This window comes from Leptonychotes weddellii, chromosome 6 (assembly GCF_054177405.1).
Source record: "Leptonychotes weddellii isolate Sample4059 chromosome 6, ASM5417740v2, whole genome shotgun sequence".
NCBI classification, from domain to species: domain Eukaryota; kingdom Metazoa; phylum Chordata; class Mammalia; order Carnivora; family Phocidae; genus Leptonychotes; species Leptonychotes weddellii.
The window spans coordinates 14822858-14849094 of record NC_138374.1 but is presented as its reverse complement, the minus strand read 5'-3'; the positions used below and the strand labels follow the sequence as shown (position 1 = coordinate 14849094).

Sequence of the window (26237 nt, the reverse complement as noted above, 5' to 3'; positions counted from 1 at the left end):
CTATGTCATTTCTGCCTTTGTTTCTATCAATTGATTTTTCTTTTCTTCTCATTATAGGCTATATTTTCCTGCTTCTTTGCATGTCTGATAATTTGTTATTGGATACCAGACATTGTGTTATGTTCTTAGGTCCTGGAGACTTTTTAACTCACTTGAATATTTTGGGCTTTCTTCTGGGACATCATTATTTGATACAATTTGATCTGAGGCTTTCTTTCAAAGCTTTCTAAGATGGGTCCATAACAGACTGTAGTCTCAGGCTAATTAGTCCTCACTGCTGAAGCAACACACTTCTGAAGGCCACCAGATGCCCTATTATGTTAAGAGGGCTTTCTCTTGGCTGGGGGAAACATGAACAGTTCCTACTAGCCCTCTGTGAGCCCTAGTAACTGTTGTCCCTACTTCTTTCTGATAGTTCTTTCTCCACCTCTAACTTTCTCATACACATATACTGATCAGTAAGTAGTGAGCTAAATGAAGAACTGAAGGGAACACACTGCAGATCTCCAAATCTTTCTCTTCTGTGGTACTCTGCCCTCCTTCTTTCAGGTCTTTAACCATCTGTCATTTCTCAGTGACACTTTCCCTGGCTCTCTAAATTTGCATACTACCCCTTTTTCCCCCAAATTTCTGACAACGTGTAATATATAGATACCAAGAAATGCTTGAAGTACAAAGTCAATTTTGGAGCTGTAAACAATGAACGATATTTTTTACAATTTATAAAATTTAACATTCTAATTTATTATGTAAATCACACAAGGAAATATCTTTTCACAATCACCAAATATTCAGGCTCAACCTATCCCACAGAAGTCACTGAATTAAGCTTTATGCCTCATTAACTTTACTGCATTTGTTTTTTTTTTTTTTAAGATTTATTTTAGAGACAGTGTGAGTGCGCACACACATGCACACACGCAAGGGGATGGGGCAGAGGGAGAGGGAGAGAGAGTCCCAAGCAGACTTCGTGCTAAGCAAAGAGCCCGACGTCGGGCCCTACCTCATGACCCTGAGGATCACGACCTGAACTGAAACCAAGAGTCAGTCACTTAACTGACTGAGCCACCCAAGTGCCCCTGCATTTGCTCTTAAAACTGATTCTAATAATTTTTCCACTGCATTACAGTACTTACCTTGTGTGAATCCATTTCTGCTTTTAATTTGTTTTGTGCCCATTTTACTTTAATGACATGAGAGTTGATATCTTCCTTTAATTTGTCAATTTCTCTGGTGAGTCTAGTAGTTTCACTTTCCTAAAACAATATCACTAGGTCATATTTTTTCATTTAAACAATCAACCAATTATTTGTGTATCTTTTATACCTCCTCAAAATAATCAATTTAATAACACTATATTTCAGAGGTTAGCATATTATGACCTACATAAACCTAATTCAAAGTTCAAATGGAAGAGAGTAGCAAAATCCTAAATCCAATCAATAGACATAAGATGATTAACATATTTCAAACAGCTGGATATGTTGCAAGTACAAGTACATCTCTATGATTCTTCTCAACTGGCTGGCATTAAGGTGAAATACAAATTAATTTTTTCCAGAATTCCTGAGAACAATGACAACATTCCTGAACTAAAAGTTAATTAAAAAAAATAACATTCATTATCAAGAAATGATGACTGACTAGAAATAAGACCATGCCATGAGGCTGCTAGTTAACAGCAAGGACTCTGAATAGCTCAGTAATTAAATTTCTTTGAGCAGCATCTAAAAAGAACATGTTTTTCTACAAGAAAAATATAAATTCTATTCCATGATAAATAAGTGTTACATAAGATTCCAGTCAAATTACATAGTTCTTGCTGAGAAACTATTCACATCTTGATCCTACTATGTATGTATTTTACCAAAATAAAATGTTCTTTTGGAGCAGGAACTCATTTCTTCAACATATAGATATTAAAAGAAGGTTTTAAAAAAAATCTATCAAGAAAAAGTTATTTAATAAACATGTGTCAATATCTCATTTTTTTCCCAGCAAAAACTTTTTGCCAACAGGTAGTGAGATACTAAAGTTACTAAAGCATTCATGTTCTTAGAAGGTAAACTAATAAAAACAACTTTATGTTAAATAGTGACTTTAACCACATTATCAGTATTTGATTAGATAAGGAAAAGCAAAAAGAATAAATTTCAACTAAAGTACACCACCACAAGTTTTACCTTTGTCTCATACAGCTGGTGCAACCGTCCTTTCTCCTGAGAAAGCTGCTTAATTTTGTTAGTGTTTTTCTCAGATTCTTTATTCGCATCTCTGAGTTTTCTTTCAAGTATCTCTTTTTCCTTTCGAAGATCTAAAGATTCCTTCTCACCTCTTACATACTTCATTACCATTGCTTCTTTTTCCTGGCGTGCCTCTTCACATTTTTTGTTGGCCTTTGGAAAAATATCCAGCATTAATAAAAATTTTTTTTCAAATCAAAACCAAAATAAATCTAAATAAATAATAATTTTCCATAATATTACCAATGTATTTTTTGGTTTTTGTACATTCCCAGGACCTGTGTCATGAAATTTTTTAATGAAAGGAAAAATTCAAAATTATAGAAAAATGATACAGTAAACAATATTAATATCACTAATACTTGTGTTTACCCCTTTTTTTTTTTTTTTTTAACTTCGGCTGACATAGCTGCCGCTTTCTGTTTACTCCTCCAGATCCACTTTCCACTCTTTCCTATCCCACCCTTTGCTTTGGGAAGATGACTATCATGGACCATATCAACAAGTTTCCTTGTGCTCCGAACTTCCAGTCAGCCAAAAGGCGGCACTAGGCAGATCAGAAGTATAGGCCAAGAGTGAGATCTGGCTCCTCCAGAATCACAACAGGCTGGCTGAAGGCCAATGCTCAAGTCAGGTGCCCTCACTATATGATTAGCCCCTCCCAGTAGCACTACCTGTTCCCTCTCCTTATTCCTTTAGCTCAAGCACCCCAGGACCCTGCATTTTCCCTTTGAGCCTCCTAAATGTTGTCTATACCTTTTGTAAAGAGTCCTTTTATTAAATTTTCAAATCAGCAGTTTCTGTTTTCTGCCAGGACCCTGACTGTATGGCTGACAATTCCTAAAATCTAAAAATCTTAGCTCCCTTGCAAAAAGTAAGTAACCATATGCTAATTAATCATTTGATTTCCTGTATATGAAAAGCTTTCTAAAGTATTTCATTTAATGGGGTGCCTGGGTGGCTCAGTCAGTTAAGGGTCAGGTCATGATCTCAGGGTCCGGGGATTGAGCCTGTAGGCAAGGCTCCCTGCTCATCAGGGGATCTGCTTTTCCCTCTCCCTCTGCCCCTCCCCCCGCTTGTTGCTCGCTCTCAAATAAATAAAATCTTTAAAAAAGAAAAAATAAAGTATTTCACTTAATAAAAAATACCTTATTGGACTAAGTGTAACATCTATACACTCTTAAAATTACTAATATAAGCTGGTACTCCATATTCTGAAGTTTTATGCAATGAAACTTTTACAGATAACCCTTCATTTAAGTACATTTAAATTCACAATTTGCAAATATGATGGAGCACATACTTATGTTATAAAAGATGGAACCTTAAACTTTAGGGATTTTCAATGGTATCTAGTGGTAAATGCCAACTAATACTATAACTGAATTGAAGACGGTATAATGTTGTGGGGTTTTTTTTGTTTTTTTTAAAAACACAAGCAGGGGGAGTGGGAGAGGGAGAAGCAGGCTTCCCGCAGAGCAGAGAGCCCGATGCAGGGCTCGATCCCAGGACCCTGGGATCATGACCTGAGCCGAAGGCAGGTGCTTAACGACTGAGCCATCCGGGCACCCCGAAGACGGTATAATGTCAAGATAATGTAGGAAAAGCTCCCAACTCTGATGAAAAGTAACTGACAAAGAATGTTTCATGAAGTTCTGGTACAGGTGATAAGCACATCTAGTTGACACTCAAAATACTATACATACAAATATTTTTTAAAATTGTCCAATTGGGATTTTTTTTCCTCACTGAAATAGCCTGCTAATTTTCAAGAGAAATTAAGGGAAACATTGGAATAGGAAGGTCAGAGATCCTTGAGGATTTCACAATGTAATTGTGGACAAGGACTGAGAAAATTGTACTGAACTGGTTAACAGAATTAGCTATATTTTTTAGAGAGCTGAATAACTGTCCTTAAAAAAGGTAATTAATGGTAATGTCAACTTAAAAAGAAGTCAGGTTTCATAAGCTCATGCTTAGACAACATACTGGCTTTTAGAAACACGAAGAATAAGTTGTGGCTTCTGTCCCAGAAGAGCTCACTACCTAGTATGATCAACATACAAACAAAACATTTATACAACATCACATTAACAACATATATACATATAATATATAAAGAAATGTGCAAATGCCTAAAGATATAAAATAGCATGATTTTTTGGAGGATACCAAGACATTTTGTAGGATTTATATTTGGTGTGTTGGTTGGACTGGTGAGTAAGTAGTCAAGAAGTAGACTGGTAGAGATCAAATCTTCAAACAAAGAAAGGCTTCTCTTATCATGCTAATGAGTTGAGATTTTATCCTATAGGCAATGGGAACCCAAAAGATTTACAAATTGGAACCTTTTATTAAATGTCTGTTTTAGTAAGATAACTGGTGGCAGGATGGAAGCTTCACTGAAATTGAGAGACGAGAAGCAGAAAAACCAGAAGAGAGACAATTAAAATAGATAAACTATTACAAGGTTCTTGACTATAGCAGGGATGTCCTGTTACCCAGTCATCCATGAATCAGTTGCAAAGGCATAACCTAGGGTGCTAAAAGTTCACTTTTCTAGGTCTCAACCCAGACCACGGCAGCACCTGCTTCCCAGAACTCCTGGGAGTATTAAACAAGATGATAAAGTAACTACTACTTAAGCTTCCATAAAAAGTCCATCTACTGTACAGATAAAGGAAGAAGAGCCGGTAAGTCTTCGGATTTGACCAGTTTAAGATGTTTATCGTTGACTTGGATGAACATAAAGCAAGCATGAATAAGATAATGAGTAAGATTCAACAGCCAGTTAAAATTAAGATAAAATGTAAGAAGTTCTGCTTCTTGAAATATGGCAGATAAACTATCCCCATTCAAAACACCAAAAGTTTTAGATGAAATACAACAAACACCCTTTTATTTTTTAAAGATTTATTTATTAGAGAGAGAGAGTGCGCGCACGCCTGCACACACATGCACGTGCGGGGGAGGAGGGGCAGAGGGACAGGGAGAGAAGCAGACTCCCCACTGAGCCTGAAGCCCACTCGGGGCTCCATCCCACAATCCCATGTCCCTGAGACCACAACCTGAGCTGAAACCAACAGTCGGACACTCAACCAACTGAGCCACCCAGACACCCCACAAATATCCTTTTAATAAACAGTTGAGCTCACAAGAAAGTATGAGAAACTCCCCAGGGCCAAAGAAGCTAAGAGGAAGCAGGAATCCAGAATGGTATGCTAAGCCTGAACTCTTCATTGCCCTGTAGACATTTCCCAATACCAGGTCATGTGGGGGATAAAAGGAACATGCTGTAAAGTCCCTGAGAATTTATAAGTCTACCACCCTCTTGTAAGCTTGAGGTTCAAATTCATTCCACCTATCTAGTCCAAGAAATGGAAAAATCTCAAGCTATAAAATTAAACTGGGGAATGTACTGTGTGTGCACGTGTATGTGTGCAAGTGCACACTCATGTTGGGAATCTATTCCTAAGTAAAATATACCAGGTTTGGTGACTCTACGTGAAGGATAAACTAGTGTTCATTTTACTATTCTTTCACCTTTTTACAGGCTTGAAAACTCTCAAAAAATTGAGAGGAAAAGGTAGGGGTAAAAAGGAATGAAGCAGGTGTAGAAATATTTAAATGAAATAATCTCCAAAATCTACATAATAATACCCACCTCTTAGCGTCATTGTGAAGATTAAATAAATTGTAAAGTGTTTTTTAAACATGGCCTGGCACATAGGTAAATCTCAATATAGTAGCTATTATTAATAACTTCACCTAGATTCTTCATCTATATAAAGGGAACAGTAACATAGTAGTGAATGCAACATGTTGCCATTTATTAAAAAGGAGTGGAATGGGAGGAGGAAGTCCCAGGAATACATACATGCTTGTCTGTGCAACAAACATTTTGTAAAGAATACACAGGAAACTTGCGTCAATGGTTACTTCTGGGAAAGGGAAAAATGGAAGAAAAGGTTTGGAAGAAGACTCATTTTTTACTCTGTGAGTTATTGTATATATCCAACTACTATTTTGTTTTTATTCTAAAATATAATAAACTCCAAAAAATATATTGTTTAAAAAGCTTACCAGATGGTTCTAATCATCAGCTATTTTTGAGTCTACAAAAACTGACATCTTAAGGTTTCGTCCTCTTTCTCTTCAATTAGTACAAAAAGTTTGGGAACTAATAGCATAGGTTTTAAATGATCATGTTGAAAAGAATCAAAGAAGTAAAGGTCTCATGAGGATCATCTGTTTCCTAAAGTTCTTCCAGAAAGCTACCTAGGAGCTTCAAGGTAGAAAGGACAGGATCCATCTCACTAACAGTGTTAGCAGTCAGTTAATACTTCCTGATTCAACTCACCATAAGGGCCAACAGTTAGGCATGGTGCTAGGAAATGAAGATGACTAAGATTCCATACTTAAGGAGCTCAGGGGAGCTTGGGTGGCTCAGTTGGTTGAGCATCTGCCTTTGGCTCAGGTCATGATCTCGGTCCTGCGATTGGGCCAATAGCCTCGGGCTCCCTGCTCAGCTGGGAGTCTGCTTCTCCCCTCTGTGCTACACACGCCCCCCACCCCCAGCTAGTGCGCCCACATGCAGCTCTGTCCCAATTAAAAAAAAAAAAAAAAGAGTCCAGTAATAATAATACAATGCTTAAAATGATCTCTTCTGAACTCCATATATACCAACTCAAAAAGATGATCAAGGTGTATTAAGTAGGAAAAAAAACCCAAAAAGATGCACAGTAAGATTTCAATCAAGTAGGAGAAATAAGTATATGAATACATACACATAAGCCTGTGTGATTTATACGTGTATATGTGGTAAAATACATAACCAAAATTATCAATAATGAGCCTTGGAACAAGGAATGGAATACCAGGGATTTGGGAGCAGGAAGAGAGAAGTACAAATGAAGGAGGATTTTCACTTTTTGTTCTGTATACTTTCTTTATTTATTTTTATTTTTTAAAGATTTTGTGTATTTATTTTGACAGAGAAAGAGAAAGCGCGCGCACACACAAGCAGGGGGAGCAGCAGAGGGAGAGGCAGAAGCAGGCTCTCCGCTGAGCAGAGAGCCTGATGTGGGGCTCAATCCCAGGACCCTGGGATCATGACCTGAGCTGAAGGCAGACGCTTAACCCACTGAGCCACCCAGATGCCCCTGTATACTTCCTTAATTTACTAAAAATGTTTTTGTAGTTAGCATGTATTTATGTATTGCTTTAGCATTTTTAAAAAAGATAATTACCTATTCTTAAGATACCACTGATATGCAAAACAGTCTAACAGATTAGTTTATATTAAACAAGAAAGTCACCAGAATATAAAGTTAATAATGATAATGATTTGAAAAATACCTGTTCCATTCGATGGGCCATCTCTTTATGCAACTGCTGAACTGCATTTTTAGCTGCAATGTCTTGAGCTACTAGTTTATCTTTGGAAGTTTTAGCTTCTTTACTGAGTTCTTCTATTCTTGATTCTAACTGTAAAGAAAATTATTTCCAGATTATTTTTATAGCTATACCAAACAGACCACCAACACTTCAAATAAATATAAACAATGAAAGGGAACATAGAGAATGTAATGAATATACTTCAAACAGAAATCAAAAGTAAATGTTAACAATGTTTCTAAATCTCATTAGAATTAAGGTAGTATAAAGCTGTGCAGATTCTGATAAGATGTATATGGTAAGCTCTAGAACAATCACTAAGGAAATAACTCAAAAAAATATAGTGAAAATATGAAAGAAATTTAAATACTATTTACTTAATGCAAAAGAAAGCAGTGAGGGAGGGATAGAGGAACAAAACAAACATGAGACATAGAAAAGAATGGCAGACATAAATCTACTGTCAATAACATTAAATGAGATTGTATTAAATAATCATATCAAAAGCAGAGATCGTCAGACTGGAGTAAAAACACAAGATCCAACAATATAGACTGTAAGAAAAAGGATGGAAAAAGACACTGCAAGCAAATAACAACCATAAGAAAACAGGAGTGGCTATACTAATATACAAAATAAACTACAAAATAATGTTACCAGAGAGGAATATTTCATAATAATTAAATGGTCAATCTATAATAATTCTAAATATATATGCACCTAATAACATAGCACTAAAATATATGAACCAAAAACTGACAGAAATGAAGGAGGCAATTCATAGTTGGGAGACTTCAATACCTTTCAATAATGGACAGAATTAGATAGAAGATTAACAAGGAAATAGGAGACATGAGCAAAACTATAAAACAACTGGATCTAACACATCTAAACAGCATTCCACCCAACAAATGGAGAATACACATGCTCATCAAGTGCACATGGAATGTTCTCTAGGACTGAATATATGCTAGGTCATAAAATAAACCTCAATAAACTTAAAAGATTGAAATCTTATAAAGTATGTTCTTCAACCATAAGGAAATGAAACTAGAATCAGTAGCAGCAAGAAATATCAGAAATTCACAAATATGTAAACATTAAACAACAAATTCAATAACCAATGGGAGAAATCACAAGGAAAGTTAGAAAATATGAAGAAATTAGAAATATAAAGATACAACATACCAAAACTTAGGGGATATATCTAAAGCAGTGCTTAGAGGGAAATTTATAGCTATAAACACCTATATTAAAAAAGAAGAAAGCTCTCAAATCAATAACCCAAACTTTCATTTTAAGACACTGTAAAAAGAAAAAGCAAACTAAACCTAAAGCTGGCAAGAAGAACGAAATAATAAGTATTAGAATGAAAATTAAATAGAAAATAGAAAAAACAGAGAATTCAACAAAATGGTTCTCTGAAAAGATTAACAAAATTGACAAACCTTTAGGTAAAAAAGAGGGTGGGGGGAGACTCAAATTACTAGAATGGAAATAAAAGAGGGACATACTGACCTTACAGAAATAAAAAAATTGGTCATTTTAACATGGATGAAATAAAAGGACAATTCCTAGAAAGACACAAACTACCCAAACTAGCTCAAGAAGAGACAGAAAATCTGAGTAGACCTATAAGTAAAGAGATTTAATTAGTAAAAAAAATGAACAAAAACCTACCAAGAAATATTCAAGCCCAGGAGACTACACAGATAAATTCTATCACGCATTTAAAGAATACCAATTTTTTTTTTTTTTAAGATTTTATTTATTTATTTGACAGAGACACACAGCGAGAGAGGGAACACAAGCAGGGGGAGTGGGAGAGGGAGAAGCAGGCTTCCCGCTGAGCAGGGAGCCCGATGTGGGGCTCGATCCCAGGACCCCAGGATCATGACCTGAGCCGAAGGCAGACTCTTAATAACTGAGCCACCCAGGTGCCCCTCAATTCTTTTTTTAAGACATTATTTTTAAGAAATCTCTATACCCAACATGGGGCTCAAACTCATGACCCCAAGATCAAGAGTCACATGCTACTGAGGCAGCCAGGTGCCTTGAATTAATACCAAATCAATTTTTCACAAACTCTTCCCCAAAAAAGAAGAAACACTTCCCAACTCATTCTATGGGGTATTACCCTGACACCAAAACCAAGAAATCACAAGAAAAAGAGCTGTAAGACCGTATCTCTCATGAATATAGACAAAGTCTTGATCAAAGGAAATTATAGTACTAGCAAAACAATCCCGCAATATATAAAAAGAATTATACACCATGACCTAAAGCTATTTATCCTAGCAATGCAAGGCCAGCGTAACATCCAGAAATCATTTAATGTAATGCACCATATCAACAGAACAAAAACACACAATCACTTTGATAAATGCAGAAAAAGCATTTCAACTCTTTCATGATAAAAACACAAAGTAGGAATAAAAAGGTACTTCAACCTGATAAAGAGCATCTGTGAAAAACCCACAGGTAGCATTATAACTTAATGGTGATAGGCTGAATGCTTTTTCCCTAAGATCACGAACAAGAGAAGGATATCCATTCTTGCCACTTTTATTCAACACCATATTGGAGGGTCCAGACCAGGCAATTAGATAAGAAATGAAATAAAATGCACTTGGATTGGAAAGGAATAAGTAAAACTCTCTATTTGCGGATGACATGATCTTGTATACATAAAATCCTAAGGACTGACTACTAATGGATATGGGGTTTCACTGCGGGGGTGCGGGGTGGTGATAAAGTATTCTAAGATTGTGGTAAAGGTTGTACAACTAAAAACCATTAAACAGTACACTTTGAAATGGGTGAATTGCATGGTATTTAAACTATCTCAATAAAGCTGTTGAAAAAAACCCTAAATGTTAGCTTATAGAATATGCGTATTTTCCTTATAACAAAATTACCTAGAGTGACACAGTCCAATAGAATACAGCCATATGTATAATTTATATTTTCTAGTAGGCACATTTTAAGAAGCAAAATGTGAAATGAATATTAAACTTAATATATCCAAAATATTATCACTTTGATAATCAACTTGAAAAACTGACAGATTTTACTTTAAACCAAGTCTTCAAAATTAAGTACTTCATACCTACAGCGTTTCTTAATTTGGACTAGCCACCTTTCAAGTGCTCAAAGGCTTTATGTGGCTAGTGGCTGCCATATTGAAAGGTGGAGATCTAGAGATAAAACTAAGAAAAAAAAAATCCTGCTATACTGGCTAGCAAAAGAAAGAAGAATCCAATTTTCTCCTTAATAAAGGCACAACCACTAACAAGCTTATGAAAAGAACAGCCGTGGTTCTCTCCCATATATTCAGTCTGAAGTTTCTGGTCACCAGCAATAACCTGCCTACCCAAATGTGTCTTCCATCCATTATTAAGCTTCCCTCACATTTTAAAATTCTAAGTTTGGTTTACTGTGGTATAGCTCTAAAGCACGTAAAAATCAGGATTACGTAAAATTTACAAATACAATCACCCTCCAACCATGTAATGGTGCATTAAGTATACCAACACATAAGCAAGTGAAACTTGGTTTAATTTTTTATTATCAATTATTTATTGTGTTGGTTTTTTTTCATTATATAGTTTTTGGTGAAGGATGAGACAAAAGGAAGGACTTTTAAGGCTAAAATGCTTCTAATCCTATCCACAGAAGAAAAAAAGCAGCTCAGAAAGATAAAGAGCAGCTCAGCTTTGCCACTAGTCTGAATATTCACTTTGTTGATCCATATATCAGAGTTCATGTTTAAAAAATTTTAAAAGGAAAGAAAATGAGGAAAGACAAACTGGGGAAGCCAGCTAGCCAGATAAAATCTGAAGCAGGAGAGCCAGTCTTCCAGTGTAGTACACAATAAGACTGAGAATGGAATCACCTTAAACGATAAGCTTAGAAATATTCTAATGCTAGATATAAACTTTAAGGTATATGTTGCTTCTTCTTTTAAGTGGTAGCAAGTCTGACTGCCAAATCAAATCTTTTTTCCTCAGATTTCTATTATATATAGAATATACTCACACATATCCTAGAAAAATACAAATTTACATAAGAGAAAAAAATCAGGCTATGATTCCCATTTCATAAAAAAGAATGCTTTACATACCAAGCAATCCTCTGCAATTAAAATACAATTTAGCTTACAGAACTTCAATTTATACACAAATTTTCAGGAATGTGTTTATTTTACAAATTGAAGTATAGTGTTTAAAGATTTTTGTCTTTTTACCTGTTTAATTGTACTCATATGCTGCTTCTCTGTTTCTGTTCTTTTTTTTAGTTCTTCTCTTAAATTGTCTTTTTCTGAACAAATGTCTAAGATGAGCTCCTGATGCTTCTTATTTTCTTTAATTAACCTAAATATAAAAAGAGCAGTATAAGTAAAACATAATTAAAAACGGAGATGTGAAATAGGATGTTTGCAGATTATAGATACTTATGATCAATATATCAACATTCCTAAGTAGTCCTTCTGTAATGATATATTATGATTTATAAAACATTCTCTGGCAGTCAGGCTATTAACTTCTTCCTAGGAATCTGTATATTTAAAATCAAGTGAAATATAATCAGATAAAGAAAATCACACCCTTTTTTAAGTTTACCACTTTGGGTATCTCAGCTATGCACGTCATCCCTTCAGTATTTGAACTCCTCCAGACCAGTGTTTTCTCAATCTGAGGCAAAGCCCTTCCAGGCATTTGCCTGGAGACATTTTTGGTTGCCACAACAGGGGTGGGGCTTGCTACTGGATTCTTTTGGGTGGAGGTCAGGGATGGTGCTAAACATTTTACAATGCACAGTACAGTCCCACCACCACCAAAGAATGATATGCCCCCAAATGTCAACAATGCTGAGGGTGAAAAATCTTGCTTTAGATTTTAAGAATATTTCAATGATATTCTAATAATAGTTACAGAAGAAATTTAAAAAATATATAAAACAAAATATAAAAGTTCAAGCAGAAATTTCATTTTGAGTCCCCTAGAAAAATACAAATAAAGCCTTAAAAATTACCTGTGAAGTCTTCAGAACTATAAAATATGACACCTAACAAGGTTAACAGCTAATATTTTGGGATTACTAATAGCAATAGCTATTACTTAACACTTACTTCACAATATTTACTAAGTTTAAGTGCATTATTTAATATTCAGGTTTATGAAATTAGTAAGTCTATGAAATTATCTGTTTTATGAATTTAAAAAAAAAAACAAAAACTTGAAGCCCAGCACTTGTTCCAGGTCACACAGCTAGTAAGTGGTTGAACTGAGATTTAGACCTAGGTCTAGTTCCATAGCCTAGGCCTTTCTCCTACTTTGAAGATCATAGACAAATGCTTACTGGGTACCTACTATGTACCTATACTCTTCTGTGTGTTGAAGTATGTCAGCAAACCATCCCTGCCCTCATGGTGTTTACATTCAAAGGGAAAAAATGAAAATAAACATAATAAAGTATCAGGCCGTAATCATGTCCTATTAAGAAAACTAAAGGACGGCAAGAAGACAGTGACTTGAGCAGTGATTTTATTTTTTTAGAAGATTTATTTATTTGAGAGAGAGCGCGCATGTGTGAGCATGGTCGGGGGGGGGGGCGCACGCAGAGGGAGAGAATCTCCAGCTGACTCCCCATTGAGCACAGAGCCCGACAATGGGCTAGACCTTACCACCCTGAGATCACCAGAAGCCAAAGTCAGGTGCTCAAGCGACTGAGCCACCCAGGTGCCCCTTGAGCAGTGCATTTAGATAAGGTAGTCAGGGTGGGCCTCTCTGAGGAACACAGGACCACAGCGAGGAAGCAAATCATGCAAATGTTTGGGAAGGAGAAAAATGCAGCATGCAAGTTTATTCAAGTCTTTTTGGCACAGTGGTTTAACTTAGATTATTTGATTCGGTGTACACTCAAGTTGTTGCAGAAAACTACCTGCAGCATAAGAATCCTAGCTGTAGAGTTCACAAGTAAGCAATTTAGAGAGGCAGCAAACCCTCAAATTGTCACATCCAATGCACAACTAACGGTTCTTAATTAAGAATTCCGGTTGGGACCTTGGACAACTCACTGTTAGAAAATAGAGCAATGGATGTATATACAAAGACAACTGGAAATAGATGCATTCATGAAAATTTAAGCCAAAGGAACTGAAAGGCAATTTTCTTTATAGAATATTAAATGAAGGCAAAAGAAAAAAAATATTAGTGTTCTAGAGCTAACCTGAGTCACAATTATGCTATTATGTGTATAACAAAAGATTAACTTATTTAAAATAGTATCTAATATTTTTATAACGCCTTAATGTCTATAAAACAATTCTGTCAGGTATCGTCCCCTTCACAGAGATGACAAATTTTGATTTAGAGAGGTTGATAGGAACAAATCAGAATTTGCAAGTGCAAGTGGGAATCTTCCAACTGCAGGCTTCTGACCAAAACTGTGCTTACCCCAGTCTACCATGCTGCCACAGTTCTGACAGGATGGGGCAAAAAAGAATTTTCTATTGTATTCCTAATATTTTTAGATAATGTTAACAACTTCTAACTAGTTCATTTCAGATAACCACATTGAAAAACCTTCTGAAGCCAGACTAACTAGGCTCAGATTTTAACTGAGGCATTTACTAGCATGTGACCTTGAGCAAGTTCCTTAATCTCTCTGTGCTTTAGGTACCTCATCTGTAAAATGGGAGTAATAGTTCATACCATAGAGGACTGTTCTGATACCATGAATATATATAAAGTGCCTGGCACATAATTAACAGCATATAAGTATTTGCTATTATTTAATGTATAACATCTTACAATTTACAAGAGAAGCATTAAAGTGATGAGTCCAGATCTAAGGTAAGTGGGAAGAGGCATCAAGGACAATCTCAAAAAAAAAAAAAGTTCTGAAAGAACAGGTACAGATAGGAAAATGAGGAAGTTACCCTAAAAAACCAAAGTGGTAAAAGCACTAATGGTCTAAGTTCAAAATCACATAGTTCATTCATAATAGCAGCATTCCAGCAAGGATATGAATAAAAGTAGCAGCCATTAATTTTGGAGTAGTATTAAGGGCTTTGAGTCTCAAGAGATATTTGTACACTCATGTTCACAGTATTATTAATAGTCAAAATGTGGAAGCAACCCAAACGTCCATTGACAGATGAATGGAAAAGCAAAATATGGTATATACATACAATAAAATGTTATTCACCCTTAAAAAGGCATTTCTGATAGATGCTACAACATGGATAACCCTTGAGGACATTTGCTAAGTGAAATAAACCAGTTGCAAAAAGACAAATACTATGATTGCACTTTATATAAAGTAACAAGAGGAAACTTTAGAAAAAGAAAGTAAAACAGTGGTTGTCAGGGGCTGATGGCAGGGGAATAGGTAGTTGTTTAATGGGTAGGGAGTTTCAGATTTGCAAGATGAAAAAGCTATGCAGATTGGTTGCACAAAAATGTGAATAAACCTAACACTACTGAACTGTACACTTAAAAACAGTTAAGATGGTAAATTTTATGTGTATTTTGTCACAATCTAAAATAAAAACAAAAAATAGAAAAAAGGAAGAGTTCTGGATGCTTAAGAGATTAAAGTTCACTGGATAAACCAATGAAGGGTAAGCTGGTTTGGGGAAGACTGATTCACTGAGTAAGAAAATCTAGAAGAGTAAACACTAGGAGCAAGTAGATCATTAAAAGCCAGTTACAGGGGCGCCTAGGTGGCTCAGTTGGTTAAGCAACTGTCTTTGGCTCACGTCATGATCCCAGGGTCCTGCGATGGAGTCCCGCATCGGGCTCCCTGCTCAACGACGAGCCTGCTTCTCCCTCTCCCTCTGCCTGCCTCTCCCCCTGCTTGTGCTCTCTATCTCTCCCTCTCTGTCTCAAATAAATAAAATCTTAAAAAAAAAAAAAGCCAGTTACATATCTAGCAATAGTTGGATTATGGTATATTTTCTTCTGTCACCCTCCTCTAGTATAGAGACTTCCTCCTCCGCTTTCTCTACATACATACCTCCCATTCCAAATTTTTTTTTAAGTATCATTTAAAAAAAAGAGAATCAGTCTGTATTTTAGTGAAGGCTAGCATGTTTTATTTTCCTTTCTTAAACGTTATAAAAAAACTACCTAGGGGCACCTGGGTGGCTCAGTTAAATGTCTGCCTTTGGCTCAGGTCATAATCCTGGGGTCCTAGGATCTGCTCCCTGCTCAGCGGGGAGCCTGTTTCTCCCTCTCCTCCCTGCTCAAGCTCTCTCTAATAATAAATAAAATCTTAAAAGAAAAAAAAGACTACCTAAACATTTGCAACACTTAGATATAAAAATCTAGAATAAAAATACAGGATGATATAATACCATTAGAAAAGGATAAAATAAAACTATCATTAATATAGAAATTAACTTCAAAAATCCAAGGGAAGTCTAAAAATGTGTTCTTAATTACTGATAACCAACTCTTCTCTAAATTTTAATTTTTAAAACCAATGAATTTACAATGGAAATTTTAAGAAAATCTTTTTGAATTGTAAGACTTCTCATTTTCTTTTGAATTTCTCATAGTTTTGACAATATTATGCTCTACATTCTTTCAAAACTGAAAAACTTGAGTTGTCTTTATAAATATTTCTAGATCTTTAATGAACTCACATTAGTATTTATTCTTTTAGGCATATATTAAATAACTAGACAAACTTGACATTTGCTCAATTATTCAGTAAATACATTATTTGTTGATCAACTACAACAGGCATGTCTATTGTGGAATTAAGAATGGACAAGATGATACCTTTCTTTAAAGAATTCAATCTTTAATCCCGGCAGGGGGAGAAAACCCTAAAAAATTAAAAACTTACTTCTTTATGGTGTGCTCTTGCTGTAAATACTTCTCTTGTACACACTTTTCAAACATAACTAATGCATGTTCTCCCTTATTCATTCCATTTGGTACTCGGTGTTCTTCCACAAACTCTGCAGATAAGAGCTCAGATTCTATTTCTTCCAACAAATCCTCTGACGCTGAAACGTTCTTTATTTTTGAAATAAGTTTTTTGGTGCAGTCTGTATCGTAGGGACTTTCTGAATAAGTCTTTTGATTCGCTGCTTCTGTAAATGTAGATGACCTTAATTCTGCCAATATTTGTGTTACTGTCTGTTCCGTTTCATTTGTTTTTGAAATCTGCTTTGTCAAATCTCCACCAGGAAAATTACCTACTTGTTCAGAATTTTCTGGGCATATGTCTGTTTTAGCACAAGAATCCTCACCTCCACCATGATCCTGAATACAATTTTCCTGTGCTTCAATTTGATTATGTTCATTAGGCTGACATGATGTTTTATCAAAGTTTAATGACGACAGTTTAGACTCATTTTCTAAGCTGCTGCTTTCATCAACAGAAAACGAGTTGCAGAAGTCTTCCTTTAATTCAAATGTTTTCCCAATATTTTTATCAGAGGAAATGGAAGCTATATGCTCTGTCTCTGACATGCTGATTGACACCACTTCACTCTGCATTTCTTCAAATCTGTTCCTGATCTTCGTTTTACATCTAAAAAAGTCAAAACATCAAAATTTAAAAAAATAAAGTTTTTTAAACCAAGACCTCATATGTATTTGCACAAACTCCATGATGTGGAATAACTGAGGCCACAAATTTTACCACTAGTAACTCTTTTAAAAGACTTTCTTTGGTGGGGGGCGGGGGAGAACAAAAACCAAATAGGACAGACAATCCAAGTGTGCTGCTATCAGTAGGGTCCTACAAAGTCTTACTCTTTCCTCCTTTAATTCATTCACACAACTTCACTTCAGCTGCAGTTTGGCATTCCTTAGTCACCCCCATAAGATGTTGGGTATGAAATATCTACAGTTTAAGTTGTTAGAATTCAATTGTTTAGAATTCTTCAGCCCATGAGGGGGAAAAGACCATTTCAAGAATCTGTAAGAAAATATTGGGGAAATAAGATAGCAGTGGAAACACTAGAAGAGAAAGATTATAAAACACATTAATGATGATAAAAATTTACTAAGAAGGAAAACTAAATAAAAAAACACAACTATCTATAGCCCAGGCACCTAAAGCTGAGCTAAAATAAGTCTGGGTGTTAAAGATCCCTGACACGAATTTGTTTTCCATCCAGGCAAAAATCCAAGAAGTACCATGGTATCTCCAAACATTCTCATCAAGAATAAACAATGTTCAGTGCAACTCAAATGGAGCCCATATGCACTGCCCAGCTCATAAAGGAAACACTGATTAATTCAACAACTAGAATACATTTTTATGCTGTTTATTATGATGGTTGCTATTTTAGCTATTTTCTGAAAATTAGTCAACTTCAAAAATTATCCTAAGACAGATAAATACAAAATATTCCAGCAATCTTGATGAAAAAGACTTGTCATCTTCTTTCATCACACATCAACAAAGCACCTATAGGGTTGATGAGTTATCAGTGTCATATAAGGTTGGATAAAAAAGGGGGCAAATCAGAGCTTTGACAAACTAGAAAAGAAGTAATTTCAGATGGAAGGTGTACTTATGGAAAATAAAACAAATATAAAATTTTTGAATAGAAAGATAGATGTTTTTATTGGTCTGTGATAAAAGTCCTGGTTGGGGGGTGGTGAAAAAGGGTAAGAGAAGACTGTCAGAATCCTCAGAATGATATGCAGAAGTGAATTTTATGACAATAAATCATGATAGACTTGTATACTTTATTATACTATAGTTTCTAGCACACAGATTCTCGGGTATTGAATTAAAGTACAGAAGTGGTAGGATAAAACTAGTATTTGAGGAACATTATTCTAGGAATGCAGAAAATGGGGAAGAATAATTCTAAGAAAGGAAGTATATAGACTTCCTCCTCTGCTTTCTCTCCCTTTGGGCCATCAACTAGTATAGACATTGACCTTAACACTACAAATTACTATCTATATAACATATTTCCAAACAACCAAATAGAAATTATCATTATCAGGGCGCCTGGGTGGCTCAGTTGCTTAAGCGACTGCCTTCAGCTCAGGTCATGATCCTGGAGTCCCAGGATTGAGCCCCGCATCGGGCTCCCTGCTCAGCGGGGAACCTGCTTCTCCCTCTGACCCTCCCCCGTCTCGTGTTCTCTCTCTCATTCTCTCTCTCTCTCAAATAAATAAAATCTTTAAAAAAAAAAAAAGAAATTATCATTATCTTGCTGCATATGTTATGTTATATACAAGACAAAGCCCCTACTAGTATTAAAGGCTTGGTTTAGACAATACAAATTAATGCAGTAAGTTAATAAAAGGCCTCATAAGCACACTGTATCCCAAAATCAAGGACAAAGTAAAGTAATTCTCAGATAGGGGTATTAGACTATATAGTTCTCCCTAAAGTAAGTCACTTTAAGATGCAACTTGTGAATGTGTTGAATTCACATCATAACCAATGTTAATAGCAACAGACCAAAACAGATAATCTGTTTAAATGAGAATATATAAAGGGATTATGACTCTCCAGCATAAAGCAAGTAAGAAGAAACTATCATTAGAGAATGTGTGCCATGCTTTGTCAAGAGAAAAGCATCAATTGTAAAGAATTATCTTTTTATCCAGCTTTCATATTCTCCACAATTCACTCTTCAACTTTATTTTCCCTCCTAGAATTCAACCACTTTGATAATTTGAACCAACAACTCCTGATATCCACATTAGTTACTTTCAGTCTTGTGTTCTTGAGTTACAGATAACAAATTACCTGCTTGCCTTCACTCTATGTCCATATGAAAATCTTCACCTGAATACAGACATTTTGAATGGATGTTCCACGATAACCTCAAACTCAAAATGGCATAAATCCCAAAGCAAATTATAGCTCCTATAATTGAGCACTCCCAGTGAATCCTTTCTATTTCTGTCAATGGTATCATTTTTTTTCTTTTTTTTTTAAGATTTTATTTATTTACTTGACAGAGAGCACAAGTGGGGCAGAGTGGTAGACAGAGGGAGAGGGAGAAGCAAGCTCCCCACTGAGCAAAGAGCCCCACGTGGGGCTGATCCCAGGACCCTGGGATCATGACCTGAGCCGAAGGCAGATGCTTAACCGACTGAGCCACCCAGGCGCTCCAATGGTATCATTTTTCTTAGTCATGACTCCTTCCTTCCTTTGCCCTCATATTCTTTTACCAATTTCATATCTCCAATTATACCCTCCTTTCTACTGCCACTGTCCCCTACCTGTAACCCAATCCAGGTGTAATCACTTCATACCTGTAACACTTAAAATGTTGGTTTCTCAATCTTACTCCATGAAATGAGCAAGTGACTTGAGACAGCACCAGGTCAAGTGTCACCCAATTCAGAGAAGGGGTTGAAGTGTGTACTACAATGGCTCTGCCAAGAGGGAACAGGAGATGCCCTATGAAGTGGGCTAGCCCTCGATAGCACAGGGGACCAGGGAGCTACAACACTGACCCTAAAAAATCCACACACTACCTCCACAGAGACCTCCACCAAATGCAACCACACGAATCAGACTGAGGCCAGGGCTATCTCTTCCCTCTTTAGAGGTTCCTGTAATAAGAATTCTGCTTCCACTGGCTGGTCTTCTTCCCCCAACTCCAAAAGGGCTAGCTAGAGAAAAAAAGAAAGGACATATTTTAGAGCCAAATTACCTCTTCTTTAATCCAAGCAGCTGGGAATTAACACTTTCAACCTTTCTTCAGGTAGAACAAGGAGTTTGTGATTAATGTTTTTTGTTGCTTGTTTTTTTTTAAATGATTGAAACCTGTCTTAATTTCTGGAATAAATTTTCTCTAGTAATCAAAAGTGGCAGAAAGATATGACATCTAATTAGTACATTATTAGGGGACTATATTTCAGAGGGAAGTGGAAAGGATGGGGGCGTTTTACACAGTACGATGGGAGACCCAATAAGGAAAAACTAAAACCATTTTATGTTTACACTTCAGAGTTGCAATTCCTCAGTAAACCAATCATACTACTTTCCCAGTCTTCTCTCTCAACACATTCCTAAAATCCTAGGACTTCGCTATAATCTGCCAGTCCCTGACCAGTCTACTCAAGATTCCTCCAATCTGCACATTAACATTTCCATGGCTTTGCTCCCATCTAGAATGTCCTTCTCTTCAGTCTATCCAAAGCCTAATTATACTTAAAGGTCCAATTTTAACACCTCATCTTCCTCCAAATTTTCTCATTGTAAGTACAAAAATACTCTCATGTAAATGAAAACATACTGCATTTACACTCATTAAGCACACAGTCACAGCCTTCCCTGTGACACTTCTGAACAATCTTTTAAATGACCTCTGTATTGGCAAGGAGGAACATCACTCTGAACTGAATCAAACCTCTTAAATCTCCAGCAATAATGATAATAAATCAACAAATATATTCTCTACTACATTTGCATTCATTCTTGCAAATATTAAATGCTTTTCAGTTCTCAATGAGGGTGGGGTCCACTGGGTTTATACAATGATCTGAGACTTGTAATGTGCAGAACAATAAAAGTTTGTCTCATTCTGAATATTCGTCTAGGTTAAAAAAAACAAAACAAAACAATAAGCCTGTGTTTATGATTACCTCAGCTTAGACTGTTTTATATATTATCCTTTTGTAAATTAAAGAAAACTAAGTTTAACTTCAAAAGACAAGTACTTTCTATACTGTTGATCAGTAATATGCCCCTGACCTTTGAAAAAGTCTTCACATAAATTGACATCTGGTAACCACTTAGCTTGCAAACTGAGTTTTCTGATGCTCAAATGAATACTAGTTGGACACAAAAGGAAAAGGAGATGGGTTAAGGAAAATCTATGTGTATATATGCAACAAAGCCATCATCAAAGATTAAGTAACTGCAAAAGACTGGGGCGGGGGGGGAGAGGCACCACAATGAGTTTGATTATATCCATAATTAACCAGGTAATAAGAGGGGGGAAAAAAACAGTGAGCTGAGTCCTCTTGTGGGCCTCCAGCTGGCCATACAGATCTGGGCCAGTCTGGTTGTGTCCAAGTTTTTTCTTTGGGGGACAGGAGTAGTTGTCATCAAAATTACTGAGGATCCAATAGCCTAAGAGTAGTTTAAAGGGACAGGATATAAAACTAGACATTTGTTTACAAGATTGTTTTAAAAAGAAGCTTATACAAATCAAATCCATACTCACATATAAAGATACAGATTACATCAATTCCTTTTTTGAGGTTAAAAAAAATACAGGTTATTTGACTTTTTAGCAACTCTTACTCATTAGAGGAAAATACTATATTTAAAACTTAACAGTCACAAAATTCCTCAGTTTAAGCACTTTTTTTCAGAGTTGTTTCTGACACAGTACTACAGGACCAATTCACACTTCAGTATCAGAGAAGTGAGAACTGGTTTCGCTCTTACTGGAGCTCATCAGCTGTAGGCAACTGGTCAAGAAACATTTTTTATTTACCTTAAAGCGAATCATTATCCTCCTCTGTTTTATTTCTTAATGCAAGAACTCATTATTTCTACCAAATTATTTCCATATTAAGAGCCTTACAAATAAAAACACTGTCTTTAACAGCTTTTAGTACAATTACCTTTTTTCTTAGTAATTAGCAGTATAAATAAAAAAAACAGGCTTACTCAATAAACTGCAAATACAAATGAATCCAATCCACAGATATTTGGCAACAGGTTATCAAACAAACAAGCCTCATAGAAAAGTACCAAGTTACAAATACATTTCTGAGCTATTAATTAATACAACAAACATGTACTGCGCATATTATGTGCAGGCACTGTTCTATGCGTTGGGAACACGATAGTAGAGAAAACACGCATCCGTTAGGGAGTTTACGTTCGGGTATAGTGGACCAATATATGTAAAAGCTCTATGTTAAAAAAAAAAAAAAAAAAGCTCCATCTTAAATCTTTTACTCTTTGTGTTTACAGCATTTTAATATGAACATCTGTCCGTGTTCCCCCTGAAGCTATGTAAGATACACATAAATGTTTTAAATCCAACAGAAAAATCTGGCTCAGTTCAGCATAAATATTTACAACAAACAACAAATTTTTAAGTTACAAACTATACCATATGAATCTCAAACACCACCTGTATATTTCTTAAAATCATCTCCACTAAGATAAGCAAGTTGAGTCTGTGAGAGCACTCCTGTTCTTCACTATAATGGTTAACTGTCCTTTGTAGGCCAAGCACATTAAAAGGTTTTTCACATATTCCCCAAATAAACTTTAAAAGCAGCATGAACAAAAGAATAATTTATCTGACCAGTTCTAACAAGGTTCTGATATGGCAATTAAAATCAGAAGCAATAAATTACATCAAAAATGCATCCATAGTCCAACATAATCTGATCACAATTCCAAGTAAGTGATTTTTGATGGAGGTTAGCTTTAAAATACAAACACATTCCTGGATAAAGTTTTTAAACATAGTTTTAAACTAATAGAAAGGAACCTGTGTAAGAAACATGAAAACTGGGACGCCTGGTTGGCTCAGTCGTTAAGCATCTGCCTTTGGCTCAGGTCATGATCCCAGGGTCCTAGGATCGAGCCCCGCATTGGGATCCCTGCTCCACAGGAGGCCTGCTTCTCCCTCTCCCACTCCCCCTGCTTGTGTTCCCTCTCTCTCTCGCTGTGTCTGTCAAATAAATAAATAAAATCTTAAAAAAAAAAAAAACATGAAAACTTTGTTTCACATGATGAAAATACCAGACACTGAAGTTAACAGGTGAATTTATGCAAATCAGATTAAAAACTAAAAAAAAGACTAAGCTAGCAATTTCAAAGAACTCTAAATTCTATCAAAAGGGAGAAATATTTTGTATGGTACTCACATTCTAATTAAGTTTGTAGGTAAAATTTAACCTTAATGAGTTTCCTTTTTGTGAAACATACCACTAGATTTTAAAAGTTGCCTTTATCCTACCAGTTAAAAGAGTATGAAACCAAGGTCAATTATCCCTGTGGGGGTTTGTTTAGCTTTGCACCTAAGACTCAGGGCAGAGTAATTTTTACAGTTATGTGCATTACATTACAAAAAAAGATGTCAGAAAGACAGACTCAAGGGGTGCCTGGGTGGTGCCGTTGGTTGAGTGGCTCTTGGTTTCAGCTCAGGTTGTAATCTCAGAGTCCTGAGATCAAGCCCTGCATGGGGCTCCACGCTCAGTGCTGGAATCGGCTTGAGATTCTCTCCCCCGCTCCCTTTGCCCCTCACATTCCTGTGCTTGCTTGCTTGCTCCCTCGTGCTCTAATAATCAATTAACCAATCAATCGTAAAAAAAAAAAAAACTCAGGGCAACAGATGCAGCAGGAGTCCCTCCCCAAATAGTACCAAATCCTGTGACAGGATAACAAGAGAAAGAGAAATTATGGTCCATCAGGATTCCAGGAAAAAGAGGTAAGTGGGGGCGCCTGGGTGGCTCGGTCTGTTAAGCGGCTGCTTTCGGCTCAGGTCATGATCCTGGAGTCCCGGGATCGAGTCCCGCATCGGGCTCCCTGCTCGGCGGAGAGCCTGTTTCTCCCTCTCCATCTGCCTGTCATTCTGCCTACTTGTGCTCTCTCTCTGTCTCTCTCTCTGTGTCAAATAAATAGATAAAATCTTTAAAAAAAAAAAAAAAAGAAAAAGAGGTAAGTGGCCATACCATCTATCACATTATCAAGTTATCTGTCATATTATCAGTTTACTCTTAGACAATGCAATTTTATAACTCTATTAAGTTTTAAAGCAAAAAGTTATTAATACAAAAATCTTATTTTGAAGCTATCTGTAGAGCACTCACTATATAAACTTTAATGAGTCTCAGGAAATACAAAAAGTATTTTTGTCTAATATTTTCCCAAATCTGAAAATTAAAAGAAAAAAAAAAGATTGACCTATAGTTTCCTTTTCAAAAAGGAAGACTAATAAAAAAATTAAAGGTAAGTTGTAAGTCTGCCTTCTATTAAGGGGTTCTGGTTAATGTTTAAATTTTGAAACCTTACCTTTGGCCTGCGTTCAGTTAATATGGTATGATACAGTTTACCAAAAACATTATTCATTAGTACTTACTACATAATCATCCCTACAGCAGACTATCAGTTCATGTCTTAATGACAAATATACTCACAATCCAATCAATACTTTCTTTGGTGGGTTTAATTTTGACTTTGTGTCTATTGTCCCTTCATGTCAATATTTTTCCTTTTGTTTACTTAGTCCAAATAGATTTTTTAAATATCAGTAGCTAAAAAAGTTCAAGAAGTCTGAAAAAATATAAGATTAGAGGGTTATTTGTAAATTTAAATGATCTATCCTCCTACTGTTGCCCTGCAACACTAAATATAACATTTGCAATACCCTAAGCCTAGTGAATGTTTATGAGAAATTCAAGAATCAGCTTTATTTTTTTAAAGATTTTATTTATTTGAGAGAGCATGAGCACAAGCTGGGGGAGGGGGCAGATGGAGAGGAAGAGAGAGAAGCAGAGTCCTGGCTGAGTAGTGACCTCCAGGCTGCCTTAATCTCAGGATCCTGAGATCATGTCCTAGCATAAATCAGACACTTAGCTGACTTAGCCACCCAGGTGCCCCTTGGCTTTATTATTTAAAGCCAGAAATAAGGGATAAAAGAAAAACCTAAATTTTATTGAAAGAAAAAAAGCAGAACTTGAGGTCAAGGATTCTTTCACATGAAATTGTTAGATGAATTTGGAAAACTAATACAGATTACTAGTCATTCTTCAAAGGGAAAGATGATTTTTCTAATTTCTAAAAGAGGCTGCTTTGACCTATTAATCTCTTCATTAAGAGTATTCTGTACTGTTTTACCCCACTTGCTGATGTCAGCATATAGATGTAAATAGACGTTTTTAAACTGAATATACTAAGAAATTGCCATCAGCTATGCTATCATTGAATAGTACTAAAGGACAACTCTTGCATTTATGGGTGAAGGAACTAAAAGGTCACAGAGTAGTTACTGTGCTATACCACTCCTTTCATGTTAGCAGTAAGACTCTGAAATACCAATGACACCCTCTGGAACCTTCACTGTTTAAAGAAATCTCTAGGTTTATATGCTGGTATTCTGAATTTGACAAGGTTTCAAAAATAATAACATCAACATAAAAACAATCCATGCATTTCCAGGGAAAAACACAGACATAAACACAAGCGAGGCATTTCCAGGTATTCTTGAGTATATGTTTGCCTACTACAATGCAAAAAGGAGTTTTAATTCTTTGTAAGATTTGTGAACTACTCAATACCTTTACTGATTTTAAATAAAATTAAGAGGCCAATCATCACTTTTCTATTTTTGCAATGATGAATAAAATTTGAAAAGTAGCTGTACAGAGAAGAGATTTTATTCACAAGGAGATAGTTCAGTTTCACTGTGAATGTCTCTTGAACCTTAATCTTTCCCACAAGATTAACTCTGCAAATATGAAAGTGTAGTTTGTAGTTAGGAAGGCTACACCCACAATTTGCATACCTACACACTAAATCTTTTTTTTTTTTTTAATGACTACCAGCACACCTTTTGAAATACTGTTCCACTGACTTACTGCACACTTTTCTTACAAAAACTTCCAGCCTATCATTTAG

The 26237-nt window shown here is 35.8% G+C and overlaps 1 protein-coding gene across 2 annotated transcripts in view; it reads right to left on the bottom strand.

Moving 5' to 3' along the window:
• Positions 1–26237, bottom strand: part of CCDC186 (coiled-coil domain containing 186) — a 47825-nt gene that overhangs the window by 20253 nt on the left and 1335 nt on the right. Inside the window, exons 2-7 of one of the 2 annotated variants that reach the window (XM_031039057.2) lie at positions 20120–20257; positions 16500–17192; positions 11887–12013; positions 7602–7730; positions 2184–2396; positions 1137–1256 (exon numbers count right to left, since the gene is read on the bottom strand). In XM_031039057.2, the coding sequence (XP_030894917.1) occupies positions 1137–1256; positions 2184–2396; positions 7602–7730; positions 11887–12013; positions 16500–17158 (1248 nt within the window). In that variant the 5' untranslated portion in view covers positions 17159–17192; positions 20120–20257. The remainder of the gene's footprint in view (positions 1–1136; positions 1257–2183; positions 2397–7601; positions 7731–11886; positions 12014–16499; positions 17193–20119; positions 20258–26237) is intronic. The other variant, XM_006743198.3, reaches the window with a different exon arrangement.